The sequence below is a fragment of the Sycon ciliatum genome, chromosome 9 (assembly GCF_964019385.1).
Source record: "Sycon ciliatum chromosome 9, ocSycCili1.1, whole genome shotgun sequence".
In the NCBI taxonomy this organism is placed as follows: domain Eukaryota; kingdom Metazoa; phylum Porifera; class Calcarea; order Leucosolenida; family Sycettidae; genus Sycon; species Sycon ciliatum.
The window spans coordinates 5,779,919-5,804,372 of record NC_088651.1 but is presented as its reverse complement, the minus strand read 5'-3'; the positions used below and the strand labels follow the sequence as shown (position 1 = coordinate 5,804,372).

The 24,454-nt window shown below is 46.6% G+C and overlaps 2 protein-coding genes across 5 annotated transcripts in view; one reads left to right on the top strand and one right to left on the bottom strand.

The window, feature by feature from the left end:
• LOC135824467 (uncharacterized) overlaps positions 1-4,458 on the bottom strand; it is a 9,499-nt gene extending 5,041 nt beyond the window's left edge. For both annotated transcript variants that reach the window (XR_010554857.1, XM_065337203.1), the window contains exons 1-2: positions 4,281-4,458; positions 3,702-4,007 (exon numbers count right to left, since the gene is read on the bottom strand). The gene's annotated coding sequence lies outside the window, so the exon portion shown is untranslated. The remainder of the gene's footprint in view (positions 1-3,701; positions 4,008-4,280) is intronic.
• Positions 4,459-6,438: 1,980 nt separating this feature from the next.
• LOC135824799 (uncharacterized) lies at positions 6,439-23,152 on the top strand. 3 transcript variants are annotated; one of them, XM_065337508.1, is made up of 13 exons: positions 6,439-6,872; positions 9,286-9,337; positions 9,982-10,294; positions 10,833-10,855; positions 12,882-13,197; positions 13,710-13,925; positions 15,037-15,159; positions 15,823-16,047; positions 16,323-16,631; positions 16,921-17,109; positions 20,123-20,167; positions 21,301-21,407; positions 21,970-23,152. In XM_065337508.1, exons 2-13 carry the CDS (start codon positions 9,323-9,325, stop codon positions 22,894-22,896), a joined length of 2,808 nt encoding a protein of 935 aa, XP_065193580.1. In that variant the 5' UTR covers positions 6,439-6,872; positions 9,286-9,322; the 3' UTR covers positions 22,897-23,152. The 3 variants fall into 3 exon arrangements, with proteins under 3 accessions (XP_065193580.1, XP_065193581.1, XP_065193582.1); XM_065337509.1 differs by having other exon boundaries at positions 9,244-9,337; XM_065337510.1 differs by lacking the exons at positions 6,439-6,872; positions 9,286-9,337; positions 9,982-10,294; positions 10,833-10,855 and adding an exon at positions 12,154-12,544.
• Positions 23,153-24,454: the final 1,302 nt, after the last annotated feature.

The following is a 24,454-nucleotide window of genomic DNA, read 5'->3' as shown; positions in this document are numbered from 1 at the left end:
GTGAAGGCCAGGGGCAGGCCTGGTCAATACCCGTGTGTACACACAAGCGCAAACCAGCACAAATATACTAACACACGGCGCATGCATGAACATAATGGCTGCCATCATTGCTGCCGCCGCCACTGCCATCAGCGGCAGCAGTATCATTTAGCTCCAGCAAGCACAGGAGATGTCATTCCAATAGACATCAACGGGATGCATTGATGATGCCTCCAGGGAGGGGGAGGGAGGGGGAGTGAGGGAGGGGTTGGACTCGGAAAATGTCTTTTCTGTGGTTTAGTCCAAAACTCGGAGATCCCAAAAGGATCTGCAGAAAGAAGCATAGCGTATACCCAGCCAACGGGCATACTGTCCTCCTCACATAGTACTGTTGTCCAAAACACATCATGAAGGTGTGACAGCAGGAGTAAGAAAAAGAGTGAGACGTACTGGCCAGCAGGTGAAATGACAAAGTTTAGGTAAGTTCATGCTCGGTAGGTTTCCTCACACTTGCACCTTTCCCCTATTTCATTCGATGTGTATGTTACCGGAATTACGAGCACCTCGGTCTACCAGTCACCCTTTGGGCAAGTTCCAGTGCAAGTATTATTACTCTTTTGTCACTTTGCCACATCTATGGCCTTTCCCCATCAAAATGTATGTGGTTTGGAGAAATGAACATTTCAAAGGTACGGGCTGTGCTCAGTCCCGGATTAACGAGGTACGAGTGTATTTTCATCTGAAAAGAAGTGCGATTGAAGTCAATTTCAATTTTCATACTTGCGTAAGTAGTAAGTACAAGTATGCTTATCTACTACACCTCAACCCTTCGTGCTGACTTGCTGACTTGCGATTTTCCCACCCATCACCAACATTTCCAGATGACAAAATTTGTGATTTAATCCTCTCACTACCAGCAAGAGTAGATAAACAAGAGTGTGCAACTCGCGGATGGGTTGGCCCACGGCGGAATATTTTGTTGACGTAATCTTTTCGACGACGCACGCGCTGCGAGTCTTTCGGAAAGTTTTCCCTCGTGCTCTTGGCCGGGCTTTACACTACAAGGTCGGTGCCCAGCACGTGCTCTCACACTGCTCTGCGGCAAACTGCGCGTTTCTCTGAAAAAAGGTGACGTCAACAAAAAATTCCGCCGTGGGCGGGGGTATCTGCAGATTGTGCAGGAGAGATCCGGAGTTGCACACTCTTGTTTATCTACTCTTGCTACCAGCCATTCAAATATCAATCCACGCGGATCGATGCAATAGGCGATCACGAATTATTTCGTCACACGCTCAAATATTGTCGGATTATTACAAATGAGGGCTCTACGTCTTCAGAAAGACCTTGACTATCGACTGCAACTATCGCGTTCACTCCTTGGTGCATAATTGGCGCACGACGAAGCTCGAGGCTAGTGCGCAACCAAAAATGCGCATTCAAACATTTTGAGTCGCCGTCATGCTGAGAATAACTCTGATATCTTCTCGCTTACCTATGCATTTTGTGGCTGGAAAACCTTCGGGTTTTAAGTATTTGCACCAGAACTTCGTCTGGTTTCTATCAGCCACGATTTTACAAATCAGTGAGCCACTCGTGACAGATCGCGCTGCGCATATTTGTTTGAGTTTGAAAATGTCTTCTTCATCATGGCGCTGCACACACGAATGGCGCTTGGTGCTGTAGTTTCTATGAGTGCGTAGCTGCCACCATTAGCTTTTCAGAGAGTGGTTGTTTGTGGGAAATGGCCAAAGAAAAGTAATGATATAACAAAAGTCGTATTTTTGTAGACTGTGAATTGACTCAATTGCGAAAATGATGGGTAGTTAAATGGTTAATGGTGCCCGCTGGTTTGCAGTATGTGAGTAGCTGTCATAACAAATCGATTAGAGTCAGTTGGCTATGGGCGTTTGGTCATTCCAATCCGCTCAAATCCTGCACGACTCGTTCTTGGTTTGTGCTGAAGGCTGATGCGCACTAGTCGTGTGACCTCTTCAGTGATCCAAACCCAGCCTACGCGTACATGTTGGGGCGTATGGTACTCACTGCTGTGTAGAGGCGACGGCTCGATACCGGAACGGCTTGACAGCCAAATTTGTATAGACCCAAACCGATCATCAGCGTCGATTTTTTTTACTCGAAATATGTTTGTGGAAGGAAACTGGCATGTTGAAGTTTGCTCTGGGGCCAGAGTCAATCGAACTGAGCCACTCCTTTGTGTTGACCCATTGCCTCCAAGTTGCCCAATTTTTCGCTTCAAAAAAGTTCAAATCAGAGGTGGCTCCAAACCGGACATGTTTTAGAGTGCACGTCAAATTCGCTCTGGGTCTGAAATTAGGTACCGTATTTTCTCTAATAAAAGCCCAGGTCTCTAATAATAGCCCAGTCTCCAATAATGACCCGGCCGGGTGAGGGTGGTTTGAAATAATAAGAGCATAGTCTCTATTAGTAGCACGGGTCACAATTGGAGTATGCAACAAGTAGGAGTACATTGACTGCATATAAAACAGCAGTACAATATGCCAAGAACATATTTGTAAGGAGCTTTTCAGTCTACTGCTTCCTTCCTGGCGCCAATGCTATTGTGAAACATCTGTTTTGACAATATTCCTGAGTTTAGGGTTGAAAAATCTGTCTTGATATGGTCAATTTATGCCTGTATAGACTGGAGTTGGCTTGATAGTTGACAATTGAAAAAATAAGAGCCCAGTCTCCAATAATAGCCCAGTCTCCAATAATAGCCCAGTCTCTAATAGTAGCACGGGTAGAGCTGTCACTGAAAAAATAAGAACCCCGGGCTCTTATTGGAGAAAATACGGTAATTGCTATCGCTCCACGACGGCCAGTACAGAGTAACAATAAACCTTGTGTGTGCTTCCATTAGTTTTCATTGGCATGCGGTGCTTTATTGGCGAGAGGCAAGCCGCTGTTTACCTGCGACAAGAAGTTGATTTTTCGAAAGTCGTAAAACTCAAGTCGCAGTGGGAAGCAACACGTCAAAAACTCAAATGCTTGGTATGGCGCTTCTGGTCATCGCAGAGCGATGGAATTTTGGCGCTGAGTAAAACATCGTAGTCTCACTGTCACATACGTTTTCTAATCAAAATACCAAGAGAGAAAGTGAATATTGAGACCGTTCCGGCTTGCAACCTATGTCCTATTTGAAACCGTCGCCTCTACTCACTGCTGTGTACATCTTGATACAGAACTCGACATCGTGGTATCTCATTCAGCCAATGTGAAATCCTAGTGGAAGATTTGAAATATCATGACATGTGATAATGTAAAAATAAGGCGCACAGGCGGAGACCACGTGTAGCAGCAGAGCTATCACTTCGGGGTTTTCTTCATTTGCAGCGCTTACAGTCCATTTCAAAACTATAGACGCGTACCTAGGCAAAAACCGTTATGCCAGCATCTATACCACATAAAATCTGTGATCACTTTGTGCATAAATTTTTCCAAATTGGGCGTCTGTTATCCAATCGTTTAGAAACTATATGAGAGTAATTGTGGAGCGGTCCTGAGCAATATTCCGAAAACTATTCTGAAAAAGTTTCAGCCAAATTTGAAATATTTCAAAAACCCTACGCGTCTATAGTTTTGAAATGCACTGTAGTAACTCTTGCCACGGACTGTGCGGAACAGTGCTTCGCCTTTACTAGTAAACCATGGTAAACAGCAGTACTAGTATGTAATTGATACGTAATTACAAACACACTCACCGAAATCCGCCGAAAAAAAACCCGGAAAAGAGACGCATCCGCAAAGCTCTGCTCGCTGTTCACTGTAGTGGAACGCGGCTGCCCGGCTTCGTGGCTGTCCGTGACGGTGTTCTCTCTGTCGGCCGATACGATTCACGTAACGACGTGCTAGAGTTTCAGCAGCCCGGTCAGCGCCTGTTCGCCTTCACGATCCACGGATTCAGTGCGGCGACGAAATAAATTGCATTCCGAATTAAATCCACGAGCACCGGAACCCTCATCTCATCACATTTTGTGGCCTTGTGTGTTGAATCGTCCTGTCCAATTCTGTGAGCACACAAGCATAGCCAAAATTGAGTTCGAGAGCCTGAACAAGGTCCGAAGATAAGATCAATGCTGTTGTTGCATGAGCGACGTGCCGCCCAAACAAGACAGTCTGAGATTTGGGAGAAGGTTCAGGACAGAGAAGGAAGCGCCGCAAACAGAGGAATAGGGGTAGCACAAACGTATGTCACGGTAAGCAAGGGCGGCACTTATGCAACACAGGGCATACAGTCATCTTTGCCGACGACAGTCGGAGGAGGGGCCATAGAAACTCACCTCATGAAAGACGGAGACGAAACTGCGCTTGGAGAAAGAACACTGCACTCAAGTAAAAAGCAAGCCTCGCTAGCGCTCCGTATCACGATGGCCGTGATCGCGCACACAAACTCAGCTCAGATACTTCTTTGGCGAAAGAGCGCCTTACAGTTGCTCACCACGGTCGGGCAAGGTCTAGACTACAGCAAGGAATGTGTTTACGGTTGCAGCCCGAGTGTTCTGGATATGAGACGGCCGGTAAATCTGTCCCCCGTCATCATGGTCATTCCTAGGGCTTGAAAGTGCTACGTCACAGCATAGCAACAATTTCAAAAATTCAAAAACTGGATCCACTTGGATCCAGTTTTTGTATGGATCCAAGCATATTTCAAGCGGTCTTACTCACAGCAAGGTGATGTAGCCAGTGAAACTGACTGATTTGGCGGAGTGACCAGGCCTGCAGGTGACCATGGTGACGCCTGGTGGCAAAGTAAAAGTCACACATGCATACGACATGAGTGGGTTGCTATGCACCCACATACTGAGGCAATAGCAAAGTCACACCTTAGTGGATCCAAAATAGAAATCTGATGTCAACTTACTACTCCCTGGGCGTTTTTGACGTCATCACTTTCAAGACTGTAGCGGACATGGAAATCCACCGGGGCCGGCGCCCTCAGGCTCAGTGTGTGCAGAACGCTGCGTGCAGTGCACAAAGTCATGTTGATCCGATGCGACCAGCGCGCTGCTGCGCATAATGCATGTCCACGTTATCCACGGCTGCATGACCAGCGCCCTGGCCTGGGGCCGCTAGACGTGCGACCGGATTTCCATGTCCACGGTGCGACAGTATGATGGCTAGGTTTGTGCGATCCCAAGAGTCAAAGACTAAAGCACAAGACAGTCGACTCCACTTATAACGAACTCACATATAGCGAATTTCGTGATAAAAGCGAACCATTGTCCATACGTAGTTCTACGTACCCGGGTGCGGTTTGTATACCCCTGTTTGAACCCATACAAAATTGACCCTTTATGGCGAACAGTTTTCGCTTATAACGAACCAAATCTTGTAGGGCTGCAAAGCAAGTGTGCTCATAGATTACTAGTAGTACATGTACAGTCTGTCATGGGCCACTTGCCAGTCATGATATACAAGTATATGACTGGCTGCTTGCATATTAAATGACGTGAGTGCATTAAATTTTATTTATAACGAACTTCGCCTATAAAGAACTAATTCTCCTGATCACTTGTGTTTGTTACACATTATCAGGAGTCGACTGTACTCCGTAGATCTACAAGTATTTGCTGCGACGGTACATGGGTACCGTACAGTCCAGCGACGGTACAGTCCCGCGACGGTACAGTCCCGCGACGCGACGGTACAGTCCCGCGACGGTACAGTCCCGCGACGGTACAGTCCCGCGACGGTACAGTCCCGCGAGTAGCCCTTTCCCAAAGATGCCAAAAAAATCCTTATCGCAAATTCGCAACGGTGCCAAAACAAATGAAAGTTGCTGAAATCGCATCCATATTAATTTTTCAGAAAAAGCTCAGAAGTTGCTAATACTAGTACTTCTCAAGTAAGTAATATCGCAACTCAAAATGCATGAAATGAGCGAGTTCTCGTGCATAATAATAATAATAATAAGATAATAACCAGGGAGTAGTAAAATCTATCACTCCCTTAGTATTGACTCACATACATGTAGATTTTTGCCATACCTAAGCAGTCAAATATTCCTGCATATTTCACTCCTTAGGGATATTGACTGCTTAAATAATTTGACTGCTATAAGGGGTTGCGCAGTTGAACGGTGCCTAGTGTGCAGCATTGTCACTGCATGAGTAGGTGGTGGTGCAACGGTTGTGCCATCATAAAACCGGGATTCATGAGGTTATCGTTCTGGAATTTGAAATACGGACTGTTTGTCGTGATAAATCTAATATTGACTTCGTACTTGGTCAGTATAGGAAATAAAAACCTCGTACTCAGTCAATACCGGTATTAGATACGTATTTTACTACTCCCTGATTATAACAAGGAACCGAGTGTATAATAGATTATAATATTACTAAATCCACGAAACGCGACACGTAGATCTACCCACCCTCGCTGTTGTTGCTGCTCGCCTCGGCGAAACGAGCACTGTTTCCGCACTGGAGCTTCGTGGTGAAAATTAATTAATATTGCACTGCCGCCGGCCGGCTGAGTGTAGCGCTAGCTGTACTTTCTTCAGTTTTCATGCTACAGGCAGCTTATACATGACTGTACTTATACTGTTATAGAAGAGTTGTTGTAGGCAGCGAGGTGGTGTTAGTTTTGCTGCTTCGTGTCGAAGTTTGTTGGGGTGCAGGCTATGTAAGAATCTGTGTAGGTTTTCATTGAAGTTTCCTGGTGCCTCGGAGGCTCTATTCGACTGCTACATACCATCACGACGTCGAGAACCGGTACACCGTTGGCGTTGATCTACATGTACAGCCTATCCGCCCACGACGTTCCAAGTCGTGTCCAGGATTCAAGCAAACCGTGACTCCAGGCTGCAGGAGCGCTCGCCGCTCGACTGTTCATCGTCCCCATTTGTCATGGTGTTCAAGTGATCATTCTGGGTAAGTGGTTAGCCAGTGTTGTTCAGTTCTTGGGTATTGTCGTTCGTTCTCGTTTCCTGAACAGGCCGCAGGGCATCGGTAACAGGTATGCATGGCTCATGCTACTGTCAGCGTCAGTCTCAACAACCCGATGGGCGCGTTCGATTACACACATTTCGGTGAATTCTAGAATTAATTACAGTCTGTCCCTGCGGGAATTTGCGGAAAAAACTCTCGAAAACTTGCGCAAGAAATTGCGGCAGAAAACAACAAAAACTGCGACGAAAAGTGCGGAATGATGCAGAACTTGCCAGGAATTTGTGGAATTATTCACAGAAAATTGCGGATTTGGGCCAAATCACGAAATTTGTTGCGTCGTATATCTACTCGGGAGTAGTCCGAGTCGTACTGTGCAAATAACCTACAGGATCATGGAAAGCACTGCGTGAAAAGTGCATAAAAAAGTGAGATATAGTGCAGAAAACAACAAAAAACGTGGGAAATCGCGGATTTTGCTGAGAATCGCGGGTTTGGGCGAAAATCGCGAAATTTGTTGCATCCGTGGAATCGCGATTTCCTGGAGGGTCAGTACAGTGGATGCACAGTTCGATTACACACATTCCGTCGTCAATTCCAATTCAGTCAATTCAGTCAATTCTGAAGAAATGGCGGAATTGCTAATTTCAGAATTGCTAATTCCAGAATTGACGCACTCAACGTTAACGCCATGCTAGGTCCACGTGCGCGCGCGAGGGTGCACAGAATCCCACGTGATCCCCATTTACGATTTTTATGTGTAGTCGTTCGTTTACATGGCTGCAATCCGTTCGTTCTGTTCATTCCAGAATTTCAAAACCTGGGCCCAAATGTGCAATCGAAAGCGCCCGAAGCCTATGTGCCTGTGTACTGCGACTGCGCGTAAAGCACGGTTAATTGGTGTGGGTTATCTTCACTCAGTAGAGTCGAGTCGAGCGAGCGGCAAGTCCTGGTGCCGAACGGCGGGCTCACGCTCCTACATGGCTATTTCCCCTTGTTTAACTAACCCCCAAGATGAAGAAGAAGAAGAAGTATAGTTGCCGACTGGCCGAAATGAAAAATAAGATAAAATAAAACCTGGTTACAGTCATTCGTACTTTGTTCGCAATGTTGTTCACACCAAAGGACGCGGGGAATTCAAAACACGGTACATACAGGAGATCTATTGAAACCGGGTCAAATTGATAGTGCATGTACTGTCGTGGACATGGAAATCCAGTCGATAGACCGGGGCTGGCGCACTCAGCGCGTACAGAACCGTCAGTGCAAGTAGATCCGATGCGACTAGCGCGCTGCAGCGCATAATGTCATCAGGTCATGCATGTACTGCTTACCCACGGCTGCATGGCCAGTGCTCTGGGGCCGCTAGACATGCGAGCGGATTTCCACGTACACGACAGTATAGTACCAACATACCTGCATATTAAAAGTCCTACCTGAATTACACAGAAGAACGTTGACTACTGATCAGTGCTCTATGCACGACGTGCGTGGAATATAATTAAGGACTAACTTCGAAGTACCAGTACAGTCGTGGCCAAAAAATGCGACCCGTGACTCAAAGGCAGGTTCGCATTTCTATTTCACCATCCATGGTCGAATAACCCATCAGAAGGCCAGAGGGCATGAACCCTGGCGCTACTTTCAGCTCCTTGATTCGGACTCCCCGATACACGTGCAAAGTGGAGTGATGCTTCCTTGCACATTTGGTGAGCGGAGGGCTCCACATGCTTCTCCGGCTCTGGACACGTGGGAGCAGCCAACTTCCTCAAGTTGATGTCATATGATGCAATGTGCGCGTATTATCAGACATATCTTGGACTTCAGCCAGTACAAAATAGCGCAAGGAAGCACACGTGATGCGTTGACAAGCAATAGAAACGCTGTAAATCACTCGGGCAAGAGGAGCATTGCATCAAAACAATGCCGTCAACTTGAAATTCTGTCGAAACAACACTGTATGCGGGAGTTGCCTACTCTTGGGGGTGATGTACCTTTGTCAACGCACAGAGCCCACTCTTGGAGCCTTGCCCACACTTCTACAAAAGTGTGAAATGCTTTTAAAATTATCGTTTCTTTTGAATCTGCACCCGCTGAAAACGTTCTAAAGAATATAGCAACAAGGAGGACAAGTTTCGCTCTAAGCATTTCCTATAATTATGTCGACATGCATAACAGTAAAATGTGAACCAATGCCCCCCCCCCCCTTCCCAAACCAAAACACATCCTACACTACTGGTATTAGTAGGGTATTACAGTGAAACGTGTTCTCCTTGTTGCTATAATATAGCCGCTGTCTCGGAAATGTTTGTTCTAAAGAATGTTTTCCATTTCTATATCACTCATGATGTTCCAGGTTTATTTTGGTGCGGTTTGTTGCGTGCACATGCATCAACAGGTGGTGACTGACGTCCGTTACTTTTGTTGTCGCAGTTATGGCTGCAGCAGAGGTATGAATTATCCACACGTCATTGCTTTGCGTAATTCTGAAATTCTTACACACACACACACACACACACACTCACACATACAAATATACACACACACACACTCACACGCACACACACACACACACACACACACACACACACACACACACACACACACACACACACACACAGTGGCCAAGTGCAAGTAATGTGCGCGTGCTTTTACATCTGCTGCAGCTAGCCACGGCTGTCCCGTCCCCCAATGAATGCTTGATCAACACAGCACAGATCTCAGTGCAAAAAAAGAACAGAACTTGCATGGCACGAGGTGTGCTGCTAAGAACGAGTCTTAACCAGGGAGTCATAAAATACCGGTATTTTACGACTCCCTAGTTGTAACGTGCTGGCAGCTTCTGTGATGCTAACCTCACGATATGCTAGCCGCTGGCGGCAGAACGTTTTCAAAATTTGGTACTTTTACTTTTTCTGCGCGGTTTCATGCATGTTTGGTATGTGGATAAAGACGTGGAGCAGAATTCAAGGAAGTGCCTGCCATAAGGTTTGTATGGTTCTGCCACTTTCACTGCTTTTGGAGCAGAATCTGCCATTTTTCTAGCATTATCTGCCAAGGTGTACTGTATACACTCTGTATGTTGTTATTGCAGAGTCACACGAGCAAAACATGGCCATGGTCAAGCCGGATGTTCCGCGGGTGGATCCCACACCTCCAAGCAACGCTCAGCTGCGGTGAACTTCGAGTGGAATGCTGTGCCAAGCGGTTGATCTCCGAAGCGCAGAAGAAGGAATTGATGACGATAAAAGATTCTGCCAAACACAATGACCGACTGCTAGATATTCTGAGGAGGGGTACAGCTGAGACCTTCCTCACCTTCTGCAATATTGTGCGTAGCATCGAACCTAAAGCAAATGTTTCAAAGTTCCTAGATGACATGCAGTCAGTGTATAGCTTCGTTGCAGGTAAGTAGCAACTTTATCAGTCAGGTGGCAGAGAGATACCAACAGAATTGTACACGGGGGGGGGCTCGACCATCTGTGGTGTGGCGACTCTATGCTTGACCACATCAAGCACGTCTGAGGTGTGGTGACTATGTGCTAGAGCACATCTGTAGTGTGGTGACCATGTACCACCGGCAACCTCATAGTTGCCATTTTGCCTGTTAAGACTATGTAGTACGTATGACGGCCATTTTCTAGTGCGCTGACTGGACTACGCTGGCTACACACGGCCTACATGCTTGCCTGTACATGTACAGCCAATACTGCATGTCCTTGAGTCGCTTTGCTCCATATCTGTACAGTGCATATTGATGGCACCAACCTGCACTGAAGTTGTGCAAATGTGTTTGTCATGATGTGTGTGTGTGTGTGTGTGTGTGTGTGTGTGTGTGTGTGTGTGCGTGTGTGAGCGTGTGTGCGTGTGTGTACATGCAGGCACTTTTGTGAGGAAGTAAAACGCTTTGGCTATTTACTGTTCTCTTTGTCCTCTCTAATACAGGCAGTGAAGATGCAGCAACTAGAGTAAGTCGAAGTCAAACCAGCCCAGTTCACCAGGAACCCATTACCATCACCCAGCACCAGTCACCTGGTCACCGTGCCTGCAGGCTATAACTCACAGCATGTTGGGGCGACTTTCTGTCACTCGCGTTGAACCTTTTAACCTTTCGAGTTGAATCTTGGTGTGAAATTTGTCGCCTGCTGGCGTGGTGACCAGGTGACTGGTGTACGCAGGAGCACGCTACATCGCAGCCTTTTCGGACTAAAACCATTCGACTCAGCGTCCAAAAGACTACAACATATGGACCAATCGCGGTCATCCGTGCTGTTATAAGAACGAAATGGCACTTTTAGTGACATTTTGCATACAAATCCCCATCTAGTAGGGCGCAGTCACCCAGTTTCGGTGGAAGTGCGCGAGTTCAATTGGGAACAAAGGAGGAAGGGAGCATCTCAGCTTCCTCGGACCGAGACCATTCGACTCAGCACCCCGAAGACTACAACTGGTGAAAATTAATTAAAGGCTTAACTTCCCCTTTATTGCATGTCAGGTCCCTGGCACCTAAATTTACATATGTACAGTATAGTGACACACTCGCATAACGTTGCTTGTCTGGGCTCACTTAGGGGTCAGTAAGTCAAGGCCGCGATCCCTGCTACAATAGTGAGCTGGGTACGATGGCAGTAATGTCAGAATCATATTTTGCCCTTTTGAAGAGGTCAAGGCGTTTCTTCATGATGATAATGCAGTTGAATTACTTGCTGGTGCATCCGTAAGTGGTGAGTATCACCAGCCGGTTCATATTAATGAACAGACTGGTGTTGAAAGAGTCAAGGACATGAGGTTGTTGTCATTTGGTAGAAAGGGTTGTATGACGTGTTGCAGCCTTTTTGATCAGCATAACTCGATTGAGGTCCCCGAAGACCACAGATTTTATAAGTGTTACTGTCGTCCATGATAATTCGATTGAGGTCCCCGAAGACCACAGGTTCTAAAAGTGTTATTCCCGTAGCTAAGCAAAAGACGTTACTTCAGTAATGTCTGGCGCTAGCCAGGGTCCACATAGCTTTAATTCCGTTTGTTTGTTTGTGCCTGACGACGTCGGCGTGCCTGGCGCTATCCCGTACATGTCCCGTACCGTACCATCAAATGCAAGATCATAATGTGAAGCAACTTGGAAGAATGTGTATGTATGCGAAGTGTATCAGGCAAATGCATGTAGGGCGATAGTGCGGGTTCGAATCCCATATTATGTCTTGAAAAAACTGGAGGAATGAAAAAATTATAACATCTCTATGCTGTTTTTGCCTAGGTCATCAAGGTGGTAGACGCTGTCGTATTATCGCATTATCACTTTTTTGGGTGTGCTGCTAATGGGCCGGGCATGTCACAGAGCAGAAGGTGTCGGCAGGAGTGCCTACACGGAGAGTAGAAGATGGTCCCTCGAGAGTCGCCGTGCCTGCAAAAGGCTAAGCCGACAACCAGAAACAATGGAGCAAGTATCTCGTCGTTTGGAGACTCGCCGACTTCGTAAAAATATGCAAAGACAGCAAGAGACCGCTGAACAGGCATCCAGTCGGCAGGAGAAAAGACGTGATCATAACCGAACTTGTTCGGTATGCGGTGACTGCGGTCCGCAGGCATAGGGCCGTCGCATTATCGTTAAAATGGTTTTGGGCGTGCTGCTAATGGTACGGGAATGAAATGATCGGGTAGGTTGCAGTGTTTTAATATGCCACTTTGTTGTATAAATAGAATGATGAGATGATTCACAGAGGACTATGAGGAAGACCAAAATGCCAGCTAGGGTGACAGTATTGAAGCGATTTTTTAGAACGAAACAACATTTCAAGTGAATTTTTGCACAAATCCCTTTCTAGTAATACGCCAACGCGTTCGCATTTCGGCGGATGTGCGCTGATTCGATTGGGTATGTAGGGTGCAGGGAGTGTTGCGGCTTTCTCGAACAAACACCATTCAACTCGGCAGCCCGAAGGTATTTCATGCTCAGTTCATTGTGTGTATGACTATCGTGTGCTGACTTTGCAGAGTCAAGCAGGCAACACAGGGCCATGGTCAAGCCCGGAGTTCCGCGAGTGGATTCCACGCCTGCAAGCAAGGCTCAGCTGTTGCACAATCCGCACAGCGTGCCTGTCCAAAGGCCTGCTCACCGATACGCAGAAGAAGGAATTGATGGGAGTAGAAGATGATTCGGCCAAACACAATGACCGACTGCTAGACATGCTGAGCAGGGGTACAGCTGAGACGTTCCACACCTTCTGTAGTATAGTGCGTAGCACTGAACCCGAAGCAAACTTTTCAAAGTTCCTAGATGACATGCAGTCAGTGGATACCTTTGTTCCAGGTAAGACATGTGGAACCTGACAGAAGTTGCGCAGGGGACGGTGGAGAGGAGACGGTGTGTTGGGACACGTTAGGGTGGGATACGTTGGGGTGGGGAGCAATAGGCATGGGCTCCGGGTGGGACGCAAGATGCCCACACCCCAGAAGCTTTTGGGTTCCAAGGACCCTTGGCGAGTTGGCCATTCCCAGGATATCCAAACACCAGTGGCTGTAGTGCGTAGCCATGTGCTGTGGTGTTGTATACAGGTAGAGATCGGCTATGCCATACAATAGCCTTTACTACAAAGTCGTAAAGTTATCACTTACACACTCTGAAGTACTACCTTGTCCAACCGCATGTGGTGATAATCGTCCATAGTGAACAAATCACACTTCTTTGAACACCAACGCTATAACAGATCTCTACCTGTATTCTGCCTGAAGAAGCTGGAGGTCTTGGCCAAACATGTCACCAACTGAATTTGTTGTCCTCGTATGTTTGTTGGCGCATGTGTTGGCGCATGTGGTGTTCAGTTTCTACAGAATGCAAGAAAGACTGCAATAAAGTGTTAGACCTGATGAAAGAGTTCTCATCACCGGAACGTCAACGGGTGGTCCACACTGCCGAGGATGTGGCACGAATGCGCACGTCACAGACCGTCCTTGACAGGAGAAAGAAACCCATCCACTTACCACAGCCAACCTCGCCTGTGACCATTGATCTGCTGAGGATGCAGAACATGGGAGAAGGTAGGCGAAGGGCTATTAGAGAGATTAAGCTGCACGTTAGTAATTTGTTTGACGTGACGTGCAGTTTTAGGTCAAACAGGTCTTCGATTGGCGTAAAACTCCAAATTTCGAGGGTCACATCAAAAATTAGGTGCAGCCTAACCTCTCTATTATCTACTGATGACTCGTTTGAACTCGGATCGTGAGCCAATGTCATCATGGAAAAAAGAAGGAGGATGTAATGTTTAAAGAGGCGTTTTAAGAATGCGATAAATAGAACAAAATTTAATGATGCCAACATAGCACCATGTAACAATCATGAAATGCAAACATGTATAAAATTCAATTTGTAAACGTTTTTCTTTCGATGGCCATCAGTGAACCTACATCGGATAGCGATTTACAGATTTACAGGTAAATAAATAATAATTATACCATGTAGAGTAAAACCTGTAACTACAGACCACCGTGACCATGGTGACTACAGACCACCGTGACCATGGTAACTACAGACCACCGTGACCATGGTGACTACAGACCACCGTGACCATGGTAACTACAGACCACCGTGACCATGGTGACTACAGACCACCGTGACACTGCATGCAGCTTCCAGCACCTTTAACTGTGACAAACGGCTAGCACGACACAATACTCTGAAACTGTCGTCACCATACATCACTATTCGATGTAGGTTCACTGATGACCATCGAAAGAAAAACGTTTAAGAATCACTTTAATTCTTATGCAAAAGAGAAAGGACCCAGTATAAATTAATCCTTGGCTCTCCATCCGAGTCCATTAATTTTTATAATTTTTTTTACATTTCATGATTGTTACATTGTATTATGTTGGCATCAATTGTTTTATTTATCGCTTTGATGAAACGCGTATTCAATCTACACGTAGAAGTATGTACGTTGCCCCATTGATTGCATTTACCCACTTGGAGACATCCGTTAGTGTCGGTTTTGCTCTCTCATTGTTCTTGTACATTGCAAGTACTTCATGTGCACTAAGCCATGCCTCGCATTTAAACTGGCGTGCGAGGTGATTTCTACCCAGTGCAATATACTATTCACTAGAATGTGTTCCGTTTTCATCATCCCGCTTCTGCTTTGGTCTTGCTCAGAACAACGACAAGCAGTGTTGACTGAAATCGATCGCTTGGCGTCTAGCGCTAGCATCACTGATGACCGTGTGGCGCAGGAATTGCAGTACCAGGGTCAGGTGACACGGGCGGATGGCCAAGTTGGTGAGCAATAGATTGTACCTGTCTAGTATATCACCATCTAAAGTGTGGTACTATCTCACCAAAACCAACACCAACACCCCGCTGCATGCTGTAGCAGCTGGTGCAATGGATGATGCTCTCCCCAGGGCTTTGTGGGTGCGCATACTCTCTGCAATGCTCTTCAAAGCGGTCCCTGATACATTGCTCCGTATCTTCCACATACTCCTCTCCATGAAACAAACACAGCATTGACTGGATGATTGAGTAGATCACATTCGGCTACATAAACTGACCGTCACTCGTACCAACATCACATTCACAACATCCCCTTTGCCTCCACCTTCTTTTCTCCTTTCTGTACACCTCTCGGGAGGATGGGGGGGGGGGGGGGGCACTCAGGACTGGCGAATGAAGACAATACCAGCATATCGTTGGGAGATCTACCAAGCTGAAAGACACCACACGCGTTCCTGTTGTACGCAAATAGTCATGGACCAAACTGTAATCACTGATGAATGGAAACTTGAGGCTGGGCGCGAATGTATTCTCAGTGCGGCCGGTGGCTTGTCTTGGCATGGGTGCGCTCAAACCCATCCCTCTCAGTCGTCGTGTGAAACTGATCTGAACTGGCTTTCACGGTGTTCGGCATGTTTGTCAATTTTGCCTGTTTCTCGTCTGTCGCAGAAAAATCACCAGCTGATATACAAACAGAGTTAAGTAAGCACCCCTGTTTCATCAGTATGGGCACTGGATCTACCAGGGACGGCAGCAGAATTTCAGAGACCAAGCAGTACTTGAAGGATACTGGCTTCATCGACGAGAACACTGTGATCACAGAGATCACTGAGTATGAACTAGTCCCGGTGACTAGGCTGGTTATTCGTGACAGCAAACGACTGAAGTTTAAAGGTCAGCATTACTGTGCTAGCATGATTGCGTGATTGCTTGATAAGGTAGCTGCCGGATGCCGGATTGTTTGTCATTTTACAGAACTCACCCTGCTTTGGGAGCTCCGCTTGCCACCTTTCATGTATATACCGTATGTGTGTGTGTGTGTGTTAGAGTGTGTGTTTGTATGTGTGTGTATGTGTGTGTGTGTGTGTGTGTGTGTGTGTGTGTGTGTGTGTGTGTGTGTGTGTGTGTGTGTGTGTTTGTGTGTGTTCACTGTTATTATTCTGAAACAGACGAGAGCTCGTATATAGTGAAGTTCATCATCGACTGTGAGTATAATCACAGAGCCTCGAGTTTCATTGACAGAGTCGTAGGTAACCTCTGCAATCTCCTTGGTGATCAGAGCATCCACGCAGACAGCGTCCACAGAGAGAGCGGAGGCACAGCAGTGTTTGTACAGATGTCTGCCCAGACTCATGCCAAGCTCTGGGAGTTCTGCAAGGATCGATCTAGCCTGCTCGCTGGTCAGCACATCCTCGAAGTGTCAACTGTGGACGGAGCGGTAGTTCTCAATTTCCGTCCCACGGCATGCAGTGGTGAAGGTAAGACGTATTGCTGCAGTAGGATTACACGGATAGCAGCTGTAGTAACCTGTAAGCGTTGGTTACATGATGATAGGGAGGTCATCACTAGTCAACAGACGACTGGCTGTCGTTTGGGAAAGTGGTTGCTGCCTGCATGTTTCGGTCCATGATGCTTGTCCACATAATTATCTTTTCTAGGAAACTCTCTTCATAGCCCAAAGTAGTTTTCACAACCAAATGGCTTTCTTGATATGCTTCAATTTACCTCGGGAGCAAAAGGTCCGAAACTCTTTGCATTCTTGTCCAGGTTTTAATCCTGATGACCTGGAGCACTTGGTTGAAGAGTTCTCCGAGAGATTTCCATCCATGGACCGAGATGAGCTGTCTGAAGCTGTGGCTGACCAACCGAACGTTGAGCATGCAATGATTGCAGTGACCAAGCTCGTCTTCGATGATGGCGGAGAAGGTTTGAAAGCGCTGCCTGAGATTCTTGGTGGTGAGTTTCAATACTTTTGTTTTGTGTTGTGTTGCGTGTACTATGTCTATGGGCCCTGTTGTCAATGTTTCGATAGGGATCTCAGCGCGTGAACTGCACAGCCAGTTTTGCGCAGGTGAAATTTTCGATCCCAAACGTGTCCAGTGCAGAAACCGTGAAGAAGAACATTTTCTCAAAATAAATCAAGCTGAAGAAAACATTTGAAATAGCTGAATGCTGCGTCCAGGAAAAAACGTTCTACAGCCATTTCCAAGCTACCTACGTCCCATTCACTCTCTCAGGGGAACTATGGAGGGTCAAAGAGCACAATATTTCACTCTCGGGCGCAGCGTGAACACCTCTTCTTCGGAGTGCGATGTCTTCTCTCTGAGTGATAATGGCGGCGATTTTCACGATGGCTGATCCACTGAAAATCGAAGTTAGGACAATCTAACCGGGGAAAACGTCTGATTTTTCTACTGAAACTTCTCTGAAGTGGGTTTTTGATGCCGCATGGCAAATTACAGGAAAATCGACTGGCAGGGGCGTAGGCAGTGCTTTGGCTGCCAAAGCACCCCCTAAAAAATTTCAATCGTGGTTCGCAGCTGGTTCGAGAGAGACCGTAATACGCGGACCGCTGATCAGTCACATGTGCAACTCTGCATACTGTGCACGTATTGTGCTACTGCAGGTGATTATTTTGCGTGATGATTCGCCATTTTGCAATGAAACTTCTAGTCAAGGGCAACTCCACTTCGTACCTACCATTGTGCAGTATTACCTCAGACCTCAGCAGACTCAGCAAATAATAATAATAATAATAATAATAATAATGTGGAAGAGAAAAGGACATATGGATACGAGTTAAGAGTAACTCTCCATCACTGTAACATGATACTATATACAGTCAGAAAGTGCAATAACTAGGCACAAAACTGACAGAGTACTGAAACATTCGACGTCCTGACACCTAGCTTTAACACATCTCCGTAGCGCTAGTCCATCACAATGTCATGCATGAGGAGTACTGTAGGAGTTTGGCTTTCGGCTTGTACAATTCGTTTTCGCAAAGCTTCCCTTTCTTTACTTATCTTTGATATTTATGACCCACCCAAGTTGGGTGGTGTGCTGCTTTGCTGCTTCGAATTGTAGTTAGACCGCTTTGTCAAATATCGTACTGGTCTCGTCATCGTCCAGTAACAATCGACATTCTTTGTTCCGTTGGGACTGTGGCTTTTGCTCGTTTTCGTTGCGCTTGCCTTCCCCTCTTTGGTCTTTTCCATAACCTTGAACCTTCCAAGTTGGAAGGCTGTCGGTTAGCGCTACGGAGATGTGTTAAAGCTAGGTGTCAGGACGTCGAATGTTTCAGTACTCTGTCAGTTTTGTGCCTAGTTATTGCACTTTCTGACTGTATATAGTATCATGTTACAGTGATGGAGAGTTACTCTTAACTCGTATCCATATGTCCTTTTCTCTTCCACATTTATTTATGGCTCAACATCCGAGTTTCAAATTGCACACCTGATGAGCCGTCACGAACCATACGGCGAAACGTACGTCGTGTGAAACCACTTGTTTTGTAGTCAACTAGTCCATCACAATGTCATGCATGAGGAGTACTGTAGGAGTTTGGCTTTCGGCTTGTACAATTCGTTTTCGCAAAGCTTCCCTTTCTTTACTTATCTTTGATATTTATGACCCACCCAAGTTGGGTGGTGTGCTGCTTTGCTGCTTCGAATTGTAGTTAGACCGCTTTGTCAAATATCGTACTGGTCTCGTCATCGTCCAGTAACAATCGACATTCTTTGTTCCGTTGGGACTGTGGCTTTTGCTCGTTTTCGTTGCGCTTGCCTTCCCCTCTTTGGTCTTTTCCATAACCTTGAACCTTCCAAGTTGGAAGGCTGTCGGTTAGCGCTACGGAGATGTGTTAAAGCTAGGTGTCAGGACGTCGAATGTTTCAGTACTCTGTCAGTTTTGTGCCTAGTTATTGCACTTTCTGACTGTATATAGTATCATGTTACAGTGATGGAGAGTTACTCTTAACTCGTATCCATATGTCCTTTTCTCTTCCACATTTATTTATGGCTCAACATCCGAGTTTCAAATAATAATAATAATAATAATAATGATTTGTATCGCACTCCACACGTTTTGTTAAAAGCAAAGAGGCATAAAATCACGCCATGGGTAGAAGTAGCAACACAGTCCATGGAAAACACAGCAGTTTGCTCGCACTATGTTTTGTGTAACGTACATGTGCATGTAGTTCTGACGGTTGAGTGTTCGCATTGGAGGTTGTAGAAAAGCAAAGAAGACTCTTTCATGTGTTTCAAGTGTTGGTACAGCAGCAGAACAGTGAAAGAAACATTGAAGTGAAGTTTTTTGGTGGGAAATATGGGGTATGTTTGATCAAGGATGCCTTACTGCACTATCAAACACGATGAAGAGAAAAGGGGTTGAGATCTCTGACTTTGAATATCTTGCATCTTAGCACCAGCAACGTCACTCGCTGTTACACAGGGTTCACAGAAGTATTTTTTTATGATGCGATGTGTGTTGCGACGGCCGCGAAACCGGGAAATCCCCCAATCACACCCATCGCATAGCTCACGCAACCGTCGCAACCGGATGCTCTCAGAAGTTGAGCTGGGCTGACGGGACATGCTATGCGATGTAGAATTCGGACCTTCTTTGCAGCAAAGTTGTACAAACGGTTCAAGACAGTTGATTGCTTGTAGATTTGTATACTATGTTGTACCGGGCTACACAAATGCCATGGTGACGTACGCATTTGCATTGAGCTTTGAGGCACGTCCTCTAGGCGGCGTCGCATCGCTGACTTATTCTGTGAATGGAAATTTGTGAGTTTACATCGCGCCGCTGCGTCGCAAATTGCGTCGTACCGCGCATAGAATAGCAAGAATACTTCTGTGAATCCCTCCGGAGTCTAAGACGTAAGGAGAACACGTGACCCTGCAGTCGTAACATTATGCTTTTCCTTTCCCCTTCCGGTCTTTTTTCTGTGTCGTGTTAGGTGTGGTGGCAAGAAAGGCAAATTCGACCGCTGCTCACGTTGACCGTAAGTGCACAAATATGGCTGTGATGAAACCTTGGTCCATCACCATGCACTTGCCATTATGTACATGTCGGTGTTCGTGTGCATGCATGTGCGCATGCGTGGATGCGCGTGTGTGTGTGGGGGGGGGGGGGGGGGAGGGTAAGGCGGAGGGGTGCGTGCGTGTATGCTAGGCTTAGGTTTGAAGACCATCTTCTTTTTTCTTCCAACTTGTCATGCGTTTTCTAGTTTCATGGTGTGGAGGAGAAACAGTAGCTGGTTTTTGTTTATAGGGTATTCACAAGACAGGCAAATCCACGTGCACCGGAAAGTTGCAATGGTATTTTACCTGTGAACGAGAAAAGTGGCTGAAAGTGGCCGAAAAGTGCGAGCGAGCTGGGGGCCCACTTTCACGAGTACATTCACACCAAAAAGCGCGAAACAAGACTTGATTTTTTACGCGGCTCTTTAGAACATAATTATTATTGTATGCGTGTTTTGAAAATTTGAAATACTCATGGCTACTGGTCGGTGAAGCATTCAAAAATGCAAACGTGCCTGTCGTCGAGTGCAGCTGTGTGAATCCACACAGTCACTTTTCTCGTATATCACTCCCTGTAAAACGTGCAAGTGCCTGTCGTGTGAATTGTGTATTAGCCAATGGTGTGTCTGCACTGTCTTTCGGTTTTAGTCTCCAGCCAAGAACCTTGAATGGCGTCTCTGTTATTTCTATCGCGGGAATCACTGATTTCTTTTGGTTCTGAGACCAATTATCTCTGGGGGCGTTTACTTACCCAGATCTGCAGAGGGAAGCGAAAATCAGAACTCCTATCTCTCGGGTAGGAAAGAATTGCAGCGAAAAAGACAACCTCTTCAAGACAAGAACAGAAATTTGTCCTCGCATCTTGCACGAGCTCCAGTCGACGGGATAAGGTGCCCATTGGAAACTCAAAAAGCGTTGGTGACGCGACTTTTGTTTGTCACCACTTTGGCCTGCGGTATTCATTTTCAAGGGGCGTGACACCAACGCTTCGACAACCTTCTTATCGGCTGTAGCAGAATTTAGTGTATCATGACAGTGCAGAATAATGCTTCAGGCTTGAATCTTTTTTCCAGCCGTTCTGTTTCAATTTATTGTTTTGTCTCCATTGTTGCAGATGCTGAAGAGGCCATTTCAACCAGTGTCTCTGCCAACACTGGACATGCAGTAGAAATCCAGGGAGCTGACGATGAGCTGTCTCTCGGGCCGCAACCAGAGTCCCAGGTAAGAAGAGACCAGATGTAAATGCTGTGTAATGCTGAGACAGATTTAGGTGTGTGTGGGGGGGGGGGGGGAAGGGGCACATGTACCCCTTGAAACGTTTGACGTGGAGCGAATCCTATTTCGATGAAATGTAGGCGGTCAGGATACAACATTATGATTCAGCAAGGGAAAACTTCCGAACGGAAAGAAGCCTATGCGAGTGTCACCTGCCCATGTCATGTCATGCTCACGGTGGAAACAGTGAACCATATCACTACATAGCCATCCTCTTCTTCCCCTCCTCCTCCTCCTCCTCTTCTTCCCCCCCCCCCCCCCCCTCCACCCCCAGCTCCTCCTACTAACTAGCATTCGCCTGCTCCCCTCTCTATTTATCTTTGGGCAAAGGACACTATGCACAATATTCTTCACTATTGGGTATGATTGCAACTTGCAGTGAGGAGTGGTGCTTTTTGCAAGTAGCATACCCTGTCTGAAACCGCCTGCCATATCTTGATCAGAGCTGTGCTGGAAAATGTGCTCAGTCCAATTTTCTTTCTTTTTTTCTTTTTTTAATATTCTGCAGTGGTCTTGTCATGGCCCTCTACCTGGTTGCGGGCAAGATATCCATCGTTGCACCATGCACAATGGGGATGCTTACATTGTGTGCCAGGAAGAGAAAGAACTAGTTATCTACCGGTCTACTCTTCCTCTCAAGGAATGTCTTCATTTGGATCCTGCGAAGGCATGGACCAAATTCAACCCCATTGGCCTCCCAAGCTTTTCGCGCTGGAGTTCTTTTTGTTTTCATGATGCAAAAATGTACTGCGGAATTTTCTTGCCTTCCAGTTTCCCCAAGATCTATGTTGTTGATCTGCAGAGAAACTGTTGTACTAGAGAAATACCATGTGATGCTATCTCCATGCATGGATTTGCATGGTTCACTCATAATTGGGTGAAGGTATTTATCACCCAGTCAGAGCTTCTCGTGGTATGCATTTGGCGCAACCATTTCTTAGAAGCTTTTTCATTGGACACCAGGCATGATGCTGCAGTATGGGTAAAATGGGATCCGCTCCGCATGCCAGAGTTGCCGGAGAGGATTTGCAGCAGTGACCGCGCTCTGTTTGTGATACCAAAGAGCGACTCCAATGATACACATTGGTCCATCATGAAGTTGAACGTAAGTGAGGAAAATCCGCGAATGCCATCATGGTTTGAGATCAAAGTGGACCGCTCTGAGACTGGTGGTGTACCAATGTTCTTTCAGTTTTCAGTTGCTGTGGCCAACACTATAATCCTGCCATGCTGGTGCTATAGCGATGATGGTGTATTCGGGGAATGTGTCATGTATGTTGACTGCACTACGTGTATAGGCCAGTGTTCAGTCTTGCCGTTGCCATCAATTCCAGCCCCTATCTCTCAGTTGATGGTGGATGGCAGTATGATTTTTGCACTCCTTGATGATGATCACTCAGTGTTTACTCTTCAGCTGCTATCTGACCATTTGTAAACATTAGTAACTGATCAGCTTCTACGTCCTATAGGCCATCATTCTGAGTAGGCACTGGCCTAGGACAGCTTATTGTGTTTTATAATAATCATTAGTATTATGCTTACTTGCGTTGACATCACCAAGCAAGCTTGGCTAGCCTTCCCATAAGTCAAATGAACAAAAGAAAAGAGGAACATGATTATTTTTCCCGTAGCTATGCAAAAGACGTTACTGAAGTAAGGTCTGGCGCTAGCCAGGGTCCACACAGCTTTAATTCCGTGTTGGTTTGTTTGTTTGTGCCTGACGACGTCGGCATGCCTAGCGCTATCCCGTACATGCCTCGTACCGTACCATCAAAGCCAGCTGGCCACCTTATTCCAATAGGGCTTGAAGCAACTTGGATGGATGTGTATGATGCGAAGTGTATCGGGGGAATGCATGCAGGGTGATAGTGCGGATACGAACACCATGTGATGTTTTGAAAAAATCGGAGAAGTGAAAAAATATTATAACATCGCTATGCTTTTTTGCCTAGGTCAACAAGGATACGGTGTCCCATTATCGCATTATCATTCGAGTGATTGTGGCTGTGCTGCTAATGGGCCGGGCCGCGGGAATGTAAGGATCATGTATATTGCAGTGTTTTAATGGGCGGCGCGGTCGTTGTATAATTAGTAGAATGCTGAGATCATTAACAAATAACAGAGGACTATGATGAAGAGTAAAATGACAGGATTGAAGCTCTGAGCAGACGGTGTCGGAAGGCGTGCCTACACAGAGAGTAGAAGATGGGAGGAGAGAGGTCCCGCCGCCTCGAGAGTCGCTGTGCTTGGGAAAGGATACGCCAACACCAAAAACAACAGAGCACATATCCCATCGTTCGGAGACTCGCCGACTTCGTGAAAAGAGACGCACGGACAGCGAGAGACCGCTGAACAGGCATCCGGTCGGCAGAAGAAAAAACGTGATCATGCCCGAACTTGTTCGGTATGCGGTGACTGCGGTCCGTAGGCATAGGGCCGTAATGTATGCAACCTACGCCGCTATTCGATTAGAAAACCCAAGCGCTTTCAGAGCCCTCCGAAGAGAGTCCGGGATGAAACCACGCACACCTACCTCAACCGAAAAAGAAACGACCTGCCACCCGTTTGCTCGGCATTGATCGGCCAGATCCGCATACCGCCTGTCCTTCCGCGAGTTACTGACACTGAATCTGTCCTCAGCACAAACTGTTAACTCCATCCAGAATACAATCCTCGTAGAGTACAGAACTATATCTGGGTCTTGGGGTGGTAAGTGCAACACAGCTAGGGAAAGAAATCTGAGAGAGAGAGAGAGAGAGAGAGAGAGAGAGAGAGAGAGAGAGAGAGAGAGAGAGAGGGAGGGAGGGAGGGAGGGAGGGAGGGAGGGAGGGAGGGAGGGAGGGAGGGAGGGAGAGGGAGGGAGAGATTGAAAGGGATAGCAAGGTTACTGCTGATATGCCTTTGCTGTTGAAGGCCGGGGGGATGGGGGGGGGGGGGGGGGCAGGCCTGGCCAGTACCTGTGCACATACGGGCGCAAATCAGCACTAATACCG